This window comes from Giraffa tippelskirchi, chromosome 6 (genome assembly GCF_054371585.1).
Source record: "Giraffa tippelskirchi isolate mGirTip1 chromosome 6, T2T-mGirTip1v1.2.pri, whole genome shotgun sequence".
NCBI classification, from domain to species: Eukaryota; Metazoa; Chordata; class Mammalia; order Artiodactyla; family Giraffidae; genus Giraffa; species Giraffa tippelskirchi.
This window is the reverse complement of record NC_137280.1, coordinates 164,911,549-164,928,604: the sequence shown is the minus strand read 5'-3', so window position 1 is coordinate 164,928,604 and position 17,056 is coordinate 164,911,549. Positions and strand designations below refer to the sequence as shown.

The window sequence follows — 17,056 nt, the reverse complement described above, 5'->3', positions numbered from 1 at the left end:
TGTCCTCAATAAAGTGAATCTTTGAAGGATGGTAAGGAACCAGTTATGAAAAAAGAGGTACCCTGTATGTCCTTTATGAACTGTTCTTCAGAATAATCAAATAGATAATGAGAGAGGAGAATCTTCTCTTTGTTGAATTATGCCATTGAGTAAGGAAAGAAGGAATGATAGAATCAGAAAATCATGATTTTGCAGTCTGAAATGGATTAAAACATCATGAGAAAAAGGACAACTAGACATAGCTGGGTGCAGGTACACATGAGGTATTCTTGTCAGAGCATCAAACCTGATCAGATCAAACTTCTAGACCTGCTGACTCATGGAAGATACAGGGGACCAGGTAACATGTCAGCACCATGAGAGCACGTTCATCAAATGCCGGACTCTGAGAAAATATGACAGTGGCCTCTATTTTTGATAGTAAGGGAGAAAAAAAAGAGATGGGAGAGAACTCTGTAGATTAAAAGAGACTTGAGACATATAGGCCAGTTGAAATGTATGCATCCTATTTAGATTTGATTAAAACAAATTATTTAAATATTTTATGAGACAAATGATAAATTTGAACACTGGCTAATTATTTGATGATGTTAAGGATGTATTGTTGGTTTTGCATACGTGTTTATGATGGTAGTATATTATGTTATTAAAAGTACACTTATTTTATTAGGTATAGATACTGAAGTATCAGGTGAAAATTTATATTTTGGGGGTAATCTAAGCAGGAGTTTGATGAAATGGGTAGAAATACAAATGGTAAAAGATTGGCTTTGAGTTAATAATTTTGAAACTGAATGATAAGTAGATGTGGGTTTATTATGTTATTCTCTAACTTTCTGATATATTTGAAATTTTCTTTAATGAGAAGATTACAAAGAATGAAAGTGTTAATAGTGATAGAAATCAGGACCTCTATCTGAGTCTTTATACTTTGGTCATTCTTTAGTTAAAGCAAACTCTGCTGCATTGTGTTGTGGGAGATTTATAGCGATTCTTTAAATTACTTTCTAGGTTTCTGATGCAAATAATATCCCAGGACTTTTGGTTCTCAAAGGCTTGGCCTATCTGAACAAGGGCTCATTAGATGAAGCTTCAAAGGTTGGTATTTTCATTTAAACTGAGTTTTTAAGTTAAAAATTATTTTTGTCTGGATATGGAATTGATAGATGTATATTTTATAGATTATGGAAGACCTTCTCTCTTCTTACCCTGACCTAACTGAAGTGCATGCCCTGGAGGCTTTGATTCATTTTACCAAAAAGGACTATCTACAAGCAGAAAAATGGTGAGGATATATTTAGATTGCTCAAAAGTCTAGACATGTCTTCATTTATTATTTCTTGAAAATTCGAAGTGAAGGGGTTCGATAAAGATCTTCATTGTTGTTTTTGTTGTATAGTTGCTAAGTTGTGTCCAACTCTCTGTGACCCTGTGGACTGTTGGCTCTTCTTTTCTCCACTCTCTCCCAGAGTTTGCTCAAATTCATGTCCAGATAAAGATCTGGTTTTGCATAAATTTGATCTTTGTAAGCTTTACTGTTTTTAAAAAATGTATTTTTTTTACATAACACAGTAACTATGGAAAGTTTCATGGTGGATTTTTGACATCTCATTAGCTAATCAAAATGTTCAATAAGCCTGTGTAGCTGTTTGGGTTTAAGTTCTTCTTTAAATCTTTTTTTTTTTCCCGTCACTATCTAAGTCCTAAGTCCCAATATTCATTGCTTAGTCATGTCTGACTCATTGCGACCCCATGGACTGTGGCCCACCAGGCTCCTCTGTCCATGGAATTTTCCAGGCAAGAATACTGGAGTGAGTAGCCATTCTCTTCTCCAGAGGATCTTCCAGACCCAGGGATCAAACCTGAGTTTCTTGCACTGCAGGCAGATTCTTTACCGACTGAGCCACCAAGGAAGCCACAACTTGTTTCTAATTTGGCATCCTCGAATCACTCAAACTTTCAGTGTTCCAGTTAAGGATCTCCTAATTTTTTTAATCTATGTATCGACCTACGTCCCTATCTAAATATTCCATCCTTCCCTTTTGTGACTTAGTTTTCAGCAAGCTCTTGAGAAAGATGCTGAAGTTGCTGAATATCATTACCAACTTGGGTTAACATATTGGTCCATGGGTGAAGAAACAAGAAAAGATAAAACAAAGGCTCTTACCCACTTTTTAAAGGTAACTCATTCTATTATTTAGTTCTTAGTTGAAATGGATTCATTATAAAGTCATAAATATTGATAATCAAATAAGTTAGATACTTAAGATTGCTCTCTACTGAATTGTTTGTTTTGTGTTTCATCTCTCACACCTAAGGTTTTGTGAGAATGTTGTATGGGTTTTCAAGGAGAAAATTAAACCATAAAAATGTAAAAGTTACTCATTTAAGAAACACATGTTATAGAAAATGAAACATAATTACCTTTGGAAAACAATATTGCTTTTAGGTAATTCTACTCTGCTTTTATCAGCATGTGAGTCTTATGTACTTCTCCATGTTTAACTTCTTATATTTTAGGTGTGTAACATCTACAAGTTTTGCATCCCTATCTTAATTCATATAGTCAAATTGATGAAATAATAACTCAATTTCACATTTTTTAAAGCAAAGAAATAGTATTTTTATGCTTACTTTTCTGTAAGTAGTGATGGCTAGCTTTCATGTCTGCTTTTAATCTTATGTTAAAGGATATATTTAATTTTTTTCTTTAGTCTGTGTATTTGTGTATGTGTGTGTTTTTAAAGGGACCCATCCTAACAAACTTTAATATTCTGTAATTATCAATTTTTTTTTTAAAGGCTGCCAAACTGGATACATACATGGGCAAAGTTTTCTGCTATTTAGGTCATTATTACCGAGATGTAGTGGGAGATAAAAATAGGGCCCGTGGATGTTACAGGAAAGCTTTTGAATTAGATGACACCGATGCTGAATCTGGAGCTGCAGCAGTTGACTTAAGTGTTGAGCTTGAAGAGATGGTATGTCTAATAATTTAAACACTTTTGTCTTTTTTTTTATTCTGAGTATAGAAATAGAAATATTTTTATATGTGTATTAGAATGTTATTTTTCATTTTTAGATGCTATAGAATAATTTGTGCCACTGCTTATAAATTGAGTAAATTTTCTTTTTATTGGCAGATACTAAGTTGCTTAATGTTGAAAGTGTGGTTCAGTATATACCAGTTTAAGTTTAAAAAATCAGAAGCGGTAAATGAAAATATATCTGTTTACATAAATGTTCAGTATTTTTTATAGTATTTAATATCTCTAATATTAGTCTTTTCTTTTTGTTAGGAAACTGCCTTAGCTATCCTGACAACAGTCACTCAAAAGGCAAGTGCTGGGACGGCAAAGTGGGCCTGGCTTCGGCGAGGCCTCTACTATCTGAAAGCTGGTCAACATTCCCAAGCAGTGGCTGAGTAAGGCGCCTTTCTATATTTAACTTCTGTTAGCCTAATGCTTCCCTAAATTAAACTCCGTTTGTATCCAAAATGAACTGACAAGTTGCTGCCCACCAGACTGTATTTTAATTGAAGAAGTAGCAAAATTTATTTATGGTTTATTGGTTGTTATTATCTACACACACTGGAATTACAAAACAGGATTAACTGATGTCCTCATGTTAAGGAGAGAGAGAGAGACATCCAGTCAAGTAAAGTCTTAATAATATCATTTATATAGTAGGTTCTCAATAGAAATTTAAGGAGTAATAATAAGCCAAGGTCAGTATCTTTGTTTTTCTCCCACTGACAAGCATTGTTTTGGGGCAGGAGAGATATTAGTAGCTTGAAGGGCATATGGGGCATTTTTAGTAGTTTGGTTTGAACTGTATAAAGAAAATGTGTTTGAATCAAAGTTGTTTCTGATTTATGTTAATAATTAGAATACAGGCATTTAAAATTTTCATGGATATGGAATTTGATCTGAAATTAAAAGTATGCTTGTTATTCCCATCTTTCAACTCTCATATTTCTTGGTGAGGGCTTATAGACTGTGATGTTAAGATGTATACCTTTACTAGTAGGATAGGAAACTGAAGTTCTCCCACATGGTCAAGGAAAAGAAATTTTGGTAAGCATTTCTTCAAAAAAAATTTTATTTTTATTCATTCCAAAATTACAATAAAATTTCTTACTATTAAAAAATTCATGTCATAAAAGGAACAGGTATACCTGCTTTAAATAATTACAGGTTTTCCCTTTTATCCATAAGGGAAACCATGGATATGTGTGATTCAGTTAAATTACTTTGTATTTTTCTTTCAGATGTGGAAGTAGTTTTATCACTTTTACTTCTCTCACTCTTTCTTGAAATTCTTAGTTTACAGGCAGCATTAAGGGCAGACCCAAAGGACTTCAATTGTTGGGAGTCATTAGGAGAGGCATATTTAAGCAGAGGTGGCTATACAACAGCCTTGAAATCCTTCACAAAAGCCAGTGAGCTGAACCCAGAATCCACATACAGTGTGTTTAAGGTGGCGGCAATACAGCAAACCCTTGGCAAATATAAAGAGGCGGTAGCTCAGTACCAGCTGATCATTAAAAAGAAAGAAGATTATGTGCCTGCTCTGAAAGGTAATTGCTTTTTAATAGCTCCTTTGACTTTTTGGGATGCCAAAGTATAAAATCCTTGAATAAATTTCTAAATGTATTGAGTAACTTGAAAAGAACTTCTTTAGTCAATCACATGTGTCCAGTAAGAACTTTTTATAGTATAGCTTGTTATTTAGGTCTGAAGCTAGAAAGGTCAGATTTTGTTTCGTGACAGTTAATAAATAATAATGTGATAGAGATACAGCTTTTAGATAAATAGCATAATAGGTACTGTATCTAAAATTTAGATCTCTAAAACAGGAGTTTTCCCACTCTTGTATTTTGATTATTAATTCACTATATCCTCAGAATATCTGTAGGTTTTAGTTACTTTGTAAGTTATAGAACATCTTTTTTTTTCAATTTTTGAACTTTAGAGGCAACTTTCATTGTTTGTAATTATCTAAATTAATTTTAGTTCCTTTACAGGTATCTATTCCGTCTTATTTTTGTAATTTAAAGTAAAACACCACCACCCATGTTTAATTACTTTTTAAATGATTATTTCTAACCATTAAAAAAAGCACTGGAGTTCATTGTATTTGCTTTCCTCCATTTCCTTTTCTTTTTTAAAGAATCAGTGGGGAGTTTAATTCAGAAGTACTGTATGTTATAAGTGACATGTAACTTAGACCATGAAATCCTTTAGAAAAAATATTTTATGAAATTCCTTAACAGAAGGAGAATTCATATTTATTAAATGTTTACTAGGCAATACAGGAAATTGCTATTTCATTTAATTTTTATAGTATGAACGTGAAAGTCACTCAGTCGTGTCTGACTCTTTGCGACCCCATGGACTATACAGTCCATGGAATTCTCCAGGCCAGAATACTGGGGTGGGTTGCCTTTCCCTTTTCCATGGGATCTTCCCAACCAAGGGATTGAACCCAGGTCTCCCGCATTGCAGGTGGATTCTTTACCAGCCAAGCCACAAGGGAAGCCCAGTGAATGTTTTGAATGTAGAGAGATCAAATCTTGTTTCACGACACCAGATGATAATAATGTGATAGCAAGTAGCATCATATTAGGTATTATTAAGTAATATCCCCATTTTCAAAGGTAAGATTTTAAGAGTTAAGTAATTTGTCCAAAATCATGAAAATTCGTAGGTTCCATAGATATTATGTTTTGATACATGTTTACTCCAACAGAACCCTGCCATTTGAATTCTTCAATAAATGTATGCAAGACCATGCTTAAAGATACTTTTTATAAAATACCATTAAATTTTGTCTTCTGGAGGGTGGCTGTAATATTCCACCAATAAATTTATTTGCTGTTCATTTTCAGTGTTTCTTTTACATATTTTAACAACTACAAACTTACCTGATTTTAGGATTGGGTGAATGCCACCTCCTGTTGGCAAAAGCAGCTCTAGTCGATTATCTTGATGGGAAAGCTGTAGACTACATAGAGAAAGCACTGGAATATTTTACTCGGTTAGTATCATTATTTATTGTGTTTATTTTCTTAGTATTATAATAAAGCCAAATTTAGAAAATCATTCTCTGGTTATCCTATTAGCTATAGCAGTCATTATTCAGAATCACAAATGTAAAGAATGACAGACTAACCAATTAATTCTGCAACATACATATTGTATTGATTTTGCACTGAGGAACAGATATAGTTTCTTGCTTTTAGCAGCTGAAATGCTGGATGCATAGAGGAGTGGGAAGGAAGAAGTAGTCAGCTAGTGGAGCAGCAGCTTGGGTACTCTTTCAGGAGACATAGAGGTACAAGTATCTAATTGGAACTGGTTGGCAAATGGTGCTTTAGGTGTACAACTGGCTTTACATTCAGTAGTTAGAGCCTATGTTAGACTTAAGGGTAGGACTAAAGGTGAAGTAGCAGTCTGATTGTTCCTGGAGAGAATCTGTGTAGGAAAAAAAGTGGTATCTAATAACAAGAAAGAAGACAGAAACGTTTCAGCAAATCTGGTTATTTTGTGGAACTACGTTCATTATTTAAGTTGAATGTTATTTGTGATAGATGGCTGTAAAAGGTATACAAGTTAGATGCAGAATTAATTTTTTTGCTCTTAAACATCTTTATTGTGCTTCACTTCCTTTCTTTTCCTACTTGCCTTCTCCTCTGTGTCTGATTGATTTCCTTGCTCTCGAATTGATTTGCTTTGAATATGAACCAAATTTGAAGTGAAAGCTTCATTCTTTTTTCTCCCTCTGGTTTGTGTAATTTCTTTTCAAGTCTTTCATAACACTCAAAACTCTTTCCATAGAGGATGGTATTGTAAAGAGGGTGTAATTTGTTTGAACTAGCGTTTAAGGGTAAATGTGAGCCTTTGAGTGGTGATGCTTCAGCTCCAAATGCTGCCTTTCTGAGTGGAGAATTTTGTTCTGGATACCATGTAGCACTCACAGCTAATTACAAGGAGGTATATAGAACTTTTAAAGTGATAGCCCCAAGTTTGTATTTACTTCTATACTTGAATGTTCACATGACTTCAATTCTTGTGTAAAAGCAATAGAAGTTATTTCACTTTACAGATATTTTATTTTTTACTGAACTTAAAAGGAGGTAAGAGTTTGGGTTGTTAAAACTGCCAGTGATTCTCTTCTTTTTTTCCTCTCTGTTTTCACCTTTCATGCTGTCAATTTTGGAAACTGCACTAAGAACCTAGGCAAAGGAGCTACAAATAGTGTTGGCCTTCCTCGTGATCCTCACATTGGGCTTTTAGTGATGACTGCAATAATTAATCTTGTTTCTCAGAAAGACATTGGAAAATGATTTTTGGCTGGACTCCATGAGTAGAAAAGGCTATGAACAATGTTCCATCTGCTTGTCCATCTGCCAGTAACATAGCTATTTGTGATGGCTGATTACCGAGACTTGGCTTAATTGTGCAATTGCTGTGTTTTATTTATAAGATTTTGAGAAAAGTGAAGAGAAATGAATAGCTGAGATTTTCTCATTCTAAAAAGAAGTGCCCTTTGCCACCATAATTAATATTTTTATTTATTTTTTGAGCTTGTCCACTGAGTCTTACTTCTTTCAATAAATAGGGATTTTTCACACTTTCATATTTAGATTTTTGGTATTCTTGAACTCAGAAAGTAAAACTCCTTTGGATCACCAAATATATTTGCTGTGTTATACATTTACTAGTTCTTTTTTTTAAATTTGAGGGCGATCAAGCAAAGCCTAAGTTTATGATAATCAACTGAGAGTTACCGACTTTAATGGTTTGGTTTTTGTTTAAATAGACAAACACAAAAAGCATAATTTAAAAGATCCAGTATTAAAGATAAATTTTAATGGTCCTGGATAATTTATTGATTTATTTATGGGATTTCTGCTGCTTCTAAGAAAAATGATAAAGAGTACCAAAGAAATGTTTGCACACTTTCTGTCACTTAAAACAATTCCTTCTCCTTCCCCTCTTCCTTTCTTCTTAAAAAGGATGTAGTAAGATATAAGATGGTTAGTAAATTCAGTAAAGCATTTGCTGCATTTAATTAAGGAACTAAAGACTGTATATATGTACACTTTTCCTGTTTTAATTGTATGTAGTAGTGAGGGAGGTAAATGCCATACTTTTTGGAAATAATTTTTAAGCATCACAGTTTCTTTTTTTAGGGCTCTGCAGCATCGAGCTGATGTGTCTTGCCTTTGGAAGCTAGTTGGGGATGCTTGTACCAGTCTGTCTGCCGTCTCACCATCTAAAGTGAATGTCAGTGTCTTAGGAGTCCTTCTAGGGCAGAAAGAAGGAAAACAAGTATTAAAGAAAAATGAGCTCCTCCATCTTGGAGGAAGGTAATTTACAAAGATGGTCATTTGATGACATTCAAATTAAATTAGAACACCATAACAAAATATAACATTCACTTTTATATTTCCACAGATGTTACGGTCGTGCATTAAAACTGATGTCTACATCTAATACATGGTGTGACCTTGGAATTAATTATTATCGTCAAGCGCAACATCTAGCAGACACAGGCAGCAACTCAGATGACCTTCAAGAGTTGTTGGAGAAATCTATGCATGTATGATTTTGAGAAATTTTTTATAAACTTTTTAAAACAAAACTAAGGTCTTTTCTGAAAGATGCTTTTGATAAAGTAAATACTAGAGTGTTTTCACATAAACTCATACTTATCTATATATAAATGCTGATATTCCAAGAAATAAAAATGTATCTAATTTTACTTTTCAGTGTCTGAAAAAAGCTGTGAGACTTGACAGTAATAATCACTTATACTGGAATGCTCTTGGTGTAGTTTCCTGTTACAGTGGTAAGAATTGAGTTAACGCTTCAATATTTTTTGATTGTTTTAGACAGTAAAGTTCAGTTTTATCAAAGTCTGTATTTTTCAGGTATTAGAAATTATGCCCTTGCTCAGCACTGTTTCATCAAATCAATCCAGTCAGAACAAATTGTGAGTGTTCTGTGTCTCTGTCTATGAAAAAGAACATTGAAATTTAGTGTTAATAATTTTCTGAGATAGCCATGTAGACAAGGGACTTAATTTTATTTGTTTTTTAGAATGCTGTTGCATGGACCAACTTGGGAGTGTTATACCTTGCAAATGAAAAAATTGAGGTAAATACTATATTGTCTGCTTTGTTGTATTCTAAGTAAAGAACGTTTTCTATGTATGATCTCTTCATTATATCTCAGCTTCTTGTGGAGAAATACTTTGCATGTTGTTAATCTATCTAGCATTCTCGCTGATACACTAGATGTTGGATAGCATTTACTATATTGAACATTGAATGTGTAAGATTTGTTTCCTTTCCATGTCCCAAGAAATTTCTGGTTTTATAATTACATTGTATTTTCATTTAGAGATTAAAACAATTGTGTTATGAATTATTTGGGTATTTTTCTTCTTATCTTTCATACATGTCCTCGGGGTGGGATGATGAAGTAAGGGCAATGATTAGTACTCTCTAGAAACTTAAATTTAACCTTTGCTTTGGTGATTTAGATTCGCCGTTAACGGGTATTAATCCCTTTATATGTATGGTGTACTTTGTCATACTCGAACGGTTGTATGTTAAGAGAATTGGAGCTACAGTAATGGGGAGCCTGTTTGTGGGTCTTGTTTGCTGCTCTGGTGGCTCAGTTGGTAAAGAATCCACCTGCAATGCAGGAGACCCTGGTTCGATTCCTGAGTCAGGAAGATCTGCTCGAGAAGGGATAGGCTATTTACTCCAGTGTTCTTGGGCTTCCCTGGTGGCTCAACTGGTAAAGAACCTGCCTGCAGTGTGGGAGGCCTGGGTTTGATCCCCCCATTGAGAAGAACCCCTGAAGAAGGGAAAGGCTACCCACTCCAGTGTTCTGGCCTGGAGAATTCCATGGGCTGTACAGTCCATGGGGTCGCAAAGAGTCAGACACGACTGAGCGATTTTCACTTTCAGAAGTTTCCATGGATCTGTAGGTAATAACACAGCTATACTGTTTTGTGTTTCAGCCAGTATATTGAATATCATCCTTTTAAAATAGCTTCAGTGATATTCTCAGGGATACATGTAGTCTCTGCAAAGACTGCTTTGGAAGACTGTAAAGTGAAGAAAAATACTAATTTGGATCTTAAAATATGTGAAAATATTTTTAAAAAGTTTAAGCAAAGCCAAGTCTTAGTTAATAAGCTATGGCTGTGGTTTTATGGTAGTGTTGCCCGTGAACCTACATTCTCGTAAGGAAGAAAAGACAGTATCCAGCCATGCAGAGATTATTGGGAAAACAGTGTAAAGCAACACATAATAAGCTATTCTTCATAGCAGAAAAAAGAAAAAAAACATGTGATTTTAAGTGTCTTAAGTGGGGTGTCTTGAAAGTTTCCTAAATGCTTAGTGCAGATTTATGTTGACCATTCCTTTTCACCCACTAGCGATTCTCAGACCTCACTGATTGTTATTAATAGTTTTTATCTTCCCAGTTAAGTTCAAGGCAAGGGGAATAGATACAGTCTTCTCTAAGTATTTGCATTAAACCTAAGTTGTGGTAGTCACTCAGTCGTGTCTGAGTCTTTGTGACCCATGGACTGTAGCCCTCCAGGCTCCTCTGTCCATGGGATTCTCCAACCAAGAATACCGCAGTGGGCTGCCATTTCCTTCTCCAGGGGATCTTCCCAACCCAGGGACTGAATTCAGGTCTCCTGCACTGCAGGCAGATGGTTTACCGTCTGAGCCACCTAGGAGGCCCTCCATTAAACCCGTGGCTTAGCAAATAGCTGGGTGATTGACTGAAAATTTTGCAGACCAAGAGGTAGACACCTACAGTGCCCTTTCATTGAGGACCAGAACTCCCAAGCCTGTAGAGAAATCCGTTGTATTCAGAACTGTTTTGTGCATGCTCAGTCGCTAAATCGTGTACAAGTCTTTGCAACCCCATGGACTGTAGCGTGCCAGACTCCTCTGTCCATGTAATTCTCCAGGCAAGAATACTGGGGTGGGTTGCCATTTCCTCTTCCAGGGGATCTTCCTGACCCAGGGATCAAACCTGTGTCTCTTGCATTGTCATCCAGATTCTTTACCACTGAGCCACCTGGGAAGCCTCCAGAGCTCTTTTAGAACTAGGTATTTCAGACATTGTTTTTAGTGTTGCTGTGCATGCACATGCAAATTGTGCTTAAACAGTGAAGTTTTAGTTCACTGTTTCATTTGTTATTTATGTTTACAAGTCTGATTTTTCTTATTCTCTTGTGCTTTTTTAAATATGTGATTTAATATTAGATTTGTAAATTGACTATTTTTTGTCTGTTTTTCCTAGCAAGCTCATGAAGCTTTCAAAATGGCTCAATCCCTTGATCCATCTTATTTAATGTGCTGGATTGGACAAGTAAGATACATAACATATAGTTATTAGTAACCTGTGATACAAATAACCTATTAATAGAAAGTGGTATAAATACCTGTTAATGTAAACAACACTGATAATGAGAGCATCTGGGGGGCTTACTTTGTGCCAGTCACGTGCTAGGCTCTTTGTATGTGGAAATTGAAGCTCAGAGATCCTGAGTTTCATACACTAGATCATACAACTTACAATGATTAAGCTTTGAACACCATCACTCTTGCATTATTATACCTGAAAAAATAAACTTGGAATTCTGTTAACATACATTTACCAAGAAAATGAACATTTACAAAGATCATGTTGATTATATTTTCTCATTTTCTCTAAAATCTTGATATTTAATTTGGTATTTGTTTTTGAGTGTCCCTCCCCACCCCCCTGAAAAGTTCAGATTTTTGCCCTGCCAAATAGGAATCAAGTTACTAGTCTGTCATTGACTAATTGTTTTATCACTGCTGAATTTCACTTTTCTCACCTAGAGAAGAAGGGGATTGGTCTAAGTGACCTCCAGGATTTTGTCTGTTTCACTTCAGAGAATAGTGGGAGCATCACCCTTATTAGAAAATCATTAATCAGTGATTAGGTATCTTCTATTGTACCTTGGCTTTTGGATCTGATTCTAGTTAATTGAATGGGTGAAACTCCCAGAGTTAGAAAAGGCAAACTCCTGTTCCCATTAGCGGTGGTAGCATTTGAGAACAGTAGCATTACTACAGTAATCTCTGTGTAAGGTTTTGGACGCTAGGGGCCTGAGAATTTGCATTTCTGATTACTCCCAAGTGAGAACAGTGCTGCTGGTCCAGGGACTTCACTTTGAGTAGCACTGATGGAGGTCAGTAGATCTTAGATGCTCATCAGAGTCATTTAAGGTTTTTTTTTTAATTTTTAAATTATTTTTGGCCTTACAAATAATTTGTTTCAGGAGGTAACTAGTAGATTTAATTAAAATGGTAATGATAGAGTGAAGCTTAATATTAATTTCTTAATTAGTAATGTATGATAATTAAAAAAACCTGCTTTCTTATAAAAGATAAATGAGCTTTAAAGTAATTTTAACTATCACAAAATCTTACTATTTGAAATCCTGAGGCAGTTTTAAAAATAAACATGTTGAGACTCTACCCAGATCTATGGAAGCTAGATTTCGAGGGGTGAGATCTCCTTTTTAAAAAACTTTCCAGTTGAATCTGAGGTGACCCTGTGATTAACCAAGTTACCTGTATGAATAGATGGGCTGGTGGGGGGGGGGGGCGTGGTGGGTAGTGAAGAGAGAAGGTAGCCTAGGTTTATCAGTGTTCTGAGGAATTTCATGTGAATTATTCCAACACAGCCTGATTGCAAATGGAGTTCTTCAAGCGTCTATCAGCTTAAAGGCTCATTTAACAAGCCATTCTGGTCCTCTGATCCATAGAATATGTTAGGCAAGATTGAAAAAGAAATTAACTTTGCTTTTAAGCACAGCTAGAAAAACCTTTGGTTCCTCCAAAAACTCATTTATTATTATTAGTAGTAGTAGTAGTATTTCTTTTGAACATATTAAGACCCTTGTTTCCTTTTATAGGCTCTAATTGCAGAGACAGTTGGAAGTTATGACACCATGGATCTCTTCAGGCACACTACAGAACTCAGTATGCACGTAAGAATTTGAGCATTCTTCAGGATTCATTAATGAATAAACTTTTAACTACCCTTGTAGAGAAAACAAATACGTGATGGTGTCAGATGTTGATGATAGCAGTTGTCTCTACTCTTTATTCTTTCTTTAAAAAACAGATAAAAGTTCATTAAAGAACTTCAAGAGCTGATAAAGAAATGACATTGGGATCTAATAGATGCAGTAGTCATGCAGAATAGAAACAGACTCAACAAAAAAAAATAAACTGAGATAAACACTAGACTTAGTTGACATTTCTAGATTATTTGTGAAATGTTTAGAGATCTTTTGATTGGTAATTGTTTGTTTGACCTTTGGGAATGATGCTGAGAATCATACCAAACCATTAGGAGGAACTCTGTTTCCTCCTCTTTATTTATCCCACTTGTTTCCTCCACTTAGGTTTGAGGCAAGTGATTTAAATATATTCTTAGTTGTGTTGAATCATAGTGACCTTTTATTTAAAGGCACTTAATAGCTGACTTAGAAGATGAAGATCCAATATTTACTGTATTGAAGTACATTGTTTTGTTTCTTAATTTTTCTTGGCAGATTTATTACTCTGTGTCTGCTTGTTAACTTTGGCTTTTCTTACAGACTGAGGGAGCATTAGGTTATGCGTATTGGGTCTGTACAACGTTGCAAGATAAGAGCAACAGAGACACAGAGCTGTACCGGTATAACATCCTCCAGATGAATGCAATTCCAGCAGCACAAGTGGTCTTGAGTAAATACGTGGGTATGGCACCCGTTATATGGCAAGATATATAAATAATTGTTGAGATAATTTAAAGAATTTAAAGTTAATTCCAAATTAAATATTAGTTCTTAAGACATGAATTTGCCCTTTTCTCCCCATGAACAAGTATGAAGAAATCAGATAAACTGAAAACCAGAAGAGATATGCAGCATCATTGTAATCTGCAGGCTGGTAATACTCTTCCTGCATTGAGCCTGGGGCACTTGAGGAGAAGGCGGTTCGTTTGTAAACGTCAGCACTTTGAGACGTTAACGTGTTATGCAGTGTGCCCAAATGAGAGACGTGAATGAATACCTCCTAGAGCCTTTCTGAGAAAGTGTAGGATCAGAAATTTTACTGATAGGTTTCCTTACAGAATGGGAAACATTTGTGAAGGAGTTACATAGAGGTAAACTGATACTGAAGCTGAAACTCCAATATTTTGGCCACCTGATGCAAAGAACTGACTCATTTGAAAAGACACTGATGCTGGGAAAGATTGAGGGCAGGAGGAGAAGGGGACGACAGAGGATGAGATGATTGGATGGCATCACCGACTCAATGGACATGAATTTGAGTAAACTCTGGGAGTTGGCGATGGTCAGGGAGGCCTGGCGTACTGCAGTCCATGGGGTCACAAAGAGTCAGACACGACTGAGCAACTGAACTGAACTGAAACATTTAGCTTTCTGCAAAATTCAGATGCGTAGAACAACGAACTTTCTCTGACAGTTGTACATAGCTAGGTTTTTGAGTCTCTGAGGGAGCCATGTCATATACTCATGTAGCAAATTCACCTATATGTGCTTGGCCAAAAAAATTAATTTAGAAGCAGAAAGGCAAGAAAGGGGGACAAGAAAAGTGCAGGTATCATCTGTCGCTGACTATCGGCTTCAGCGTGAGTGTAGATAAAGGGCCTGAATCTCCTCATTCACTTTGACTCAGTTTGGTTACCTTCTCCTTATGTGATGACTTAAAAATTTTTCAAGAATTATTTTTTATGATTTTCATCTTATACTTTGAACCTAACCATCACATAACATGTGATTATGCTCCACCTTATTAAACAGTTCAATAAGAGATTTGAAGGCTTGCTTCCCAGCATAAGTTAAGTAGTTCATAGTTTAGGTGCATTTCTTTTTCCTTTGTACACTTCCTTTATAGTTATATGATGTTTTTTGATATTAGAATTTCAAAATACTGCACTGAAAGTGCCCAAGTCATCTTTTCTTTCTAGTATACAACAATGAATTTTTTTTTTAATGTCCATAAAAATTGGAACAGAACCACCAAGATAAATTATTGCTAAATTTAATCAAGGAAGGTTTATGTGATTAGCCAAAGAACTGAATCTCCTTGTAATTCAGATGACTAGTTTTAACATGAGCTATGATTTCAAATTTGGGAATAAAATGTATTATTCCCTTTATTCAAAGGGAATAAAACCTTTGGGAATAAAAATGTATTTAAACTTTGAAACATGAATAGAAGCCATGTATAACTATAGATATTATTCAATAATTTGAAAGAGTTATAGAATGATTACTGGTATTTATAGTCAAGATAAACTCAACTTCTATTCTTACCAATGCTCATGACCTCAGGAAATATTCTACTGTTTAAAGTATCGAAAAACTTGAAAATAAAAGTAATGTTTTACAGATATAACCGTTATGCACATATTGAGAAAAGATGTTTTTGGATTTCTAGAGAGAATTCAAAATTATGCTCCAGCTTTCACAATGTTGGGTTACTTAAATGAACATCTACAGCTGAAGAAGGAAGCAGCAAATGCGTACCAAAGGTAAAGGCTCCCTTAAATTTAAACATTGTCCTTCTTGCTCAGTTGGCCTTTTTAAAATACAGCCTCATTTTCTTGAAGAAGGAAGGTACAAATAAAATGTTCTGATTCCTTTCCTGACCTTTCATTATTTATTATTACTACATTTTGAAGGTGAAAAAATGCAGTTCTAAATTTTCAACTGTGCTTTGGTTTCTGTTGCTCAACCTGAGAGAGAGAGAACAAAAAAATTAAAACCAAACAAAAAACCCTCTCAGATTTGTTTTAGAAAAATCTGTCCATTTATAGTTTGTCTTGCTTTATTAAATACATGTATTTATTCAGATAAGAAGTGAGATTTCAGAAATGAGAAGAAATTATGCGTTTGTTTAAATCATTTTAATGTTGACTACATAGTATTTATTCATTCAGTAAATATTTGTTGAACTGCTGCTGTGTGTCACGCAGTGTCCTTGGCCGTGGCACTTTAGCAGTGAATTAAAACAAACGTAGGCTCAGTTCTTGTGGAGCTCGTGTTCTGGTGGGGGTGAGGTACATGGTAAGCTAATAGACATCTGTGATAGTAACAAATGCTAAGAAAGAAAATCAGAGAGGAGTAAAAGGCCAGACACTGGAGAGACAAACAGTGAATTTGAGATAGGTGTAAGAGGTAGGTTTCCTAAGCAGGCAGTTGAGGTCTGGCCTAGTTGAAGGTGGCCATAAGTCATTTGGTCCTCAGGGAGAGAGCATTCCAGGCAGAGGGAACAGCCAGAGCAAGTGTTCTGAAGCAGGAGCGGCCTTGACATTGGGGAAATGACAGTGTGCACGAGGCAAACGACCAGCCAGGAGAGTGGTGGGAAGTGAAATCAACCTGAGGTTTTTCTTCTCTGCAAATTCATTGATCTGTGAATAAGAAAACCACACTGATCTCATGAGTACTAGATGAAAAGTTAAAAAAAAAACCTGAATGCCTAACTTCTGAGGTACATCATTACCCTAAATCAATAGAAACCTGTCAGATAAAAAATAAGATATCCCAGATGCTTTGCCGTCCTTGTGTGGCTCTCTCTGTAGTTCACAGAAGTGGTCACTAGATGGTACTGAAGGCTGTAGTTATTTTGCCAGGTGTATGTGGGGAGAGGTGTACGTGGGGAGAGGTGTGTGTGGGGGAGAGGTATACGTGGGGAGGGGTGTGTATGTGGGGAGAGGTGTGTGGGGGGAGAGGTGTGTGGGGGGAGAGGTGTGTGTGGGGAGAGGTGTGTGAGGGGAGAGGTATACGTGGGGAGGGGTGTGTATGTGGGGAGAGGTGTGTGGGGGGAGAGGTGTGTGGGGAGAGGTGTATGTGGGGAGAGGTGTACGTGGGGAGAGGTGTGTGTGGGGGAGAGGTATACGTGGGGAGGGGTGTGTATGTGGGGAGAGGTGTGTGGGGGGAGAGGTGTGTGGGGAGAGGTGTATGT

General features: G+C 35.9%; 1 protein-coding gene across 7 annotated transcripts in view; it reads left to right on the top strand.

The window, feature by feature from the left end:
• Positions 1 to 17,056, top strand: part of SKIC3 (SKI3 subunit of superkiller complex) — a 98,619-nt gene that overhangs the window by 33,629 nt on the left and 47,934 nt on the right. For all 7 annotated transcript variants that reach the window (XM_081498754.1, XM_081498759.1, XM_081498753.1 and 4 more), the window contains 16 exons: positions 1,012 to 1,098; positions 1,182 to 1,285; positions 2,054 to 2,180; positions 2,802 to 2,981; positions 3,300 to 3,424; positions 4,326 to 4,579; positions 5,937 to 6,039; positions 8,198 to 8,374; positions 8,463 to 8,607; positions 8,778 to 8,856; positions 8,939 to 9,000; positions 9,108 to 9,164; positions 11,340 to 11,408; positions 12,988 to 13,062; positions 13,678 to 13,819; positions 15,530 to 15,623. In XM_081498754.1, coding sequence (XP_081354880.1) covers positions 1,012 to 1,098; positions 1,182 to 1,285; positions 2,054 to 2,180; positions 2,802 to 2,981; positions 3,300 to 3,424; positions 4,326 to 4,579; positions 5,937 to 6,039; positions 8,198 to 8,374; positions 8,463 to 8,607; positions 8,778 to 8,856; positions 8,939 to 9,000; positions 9,108 to 9,164; positions 11,340 to 11,408; positions 12,988 to 13,062; positions 13,678 to 13,819; positions 15,530 to 15,623 — 1,880 coding nt within the window. The remainder of the gene's footprint in view (positions 1 to 1,011; positions 1,099 to 1,181; positions 1,286 to 2,053; positions 2,181 to 2,801; positions 2,982 to 3,299; positions 3,425 to 4,325; positions 4,580 to 5,936; positions 6,040 to 8,197; positions 8,375 to 8,462; positions 8,608 to 8,777; positions 8,857 to 8,938; positions 9,001 to 9,107; positions 9,165 to 11,339; positions 11,409 to 12,987; positions 13,063 to 13,677; positions 13,820 to 15,529; positions 15,624 to 17,056) is intronic.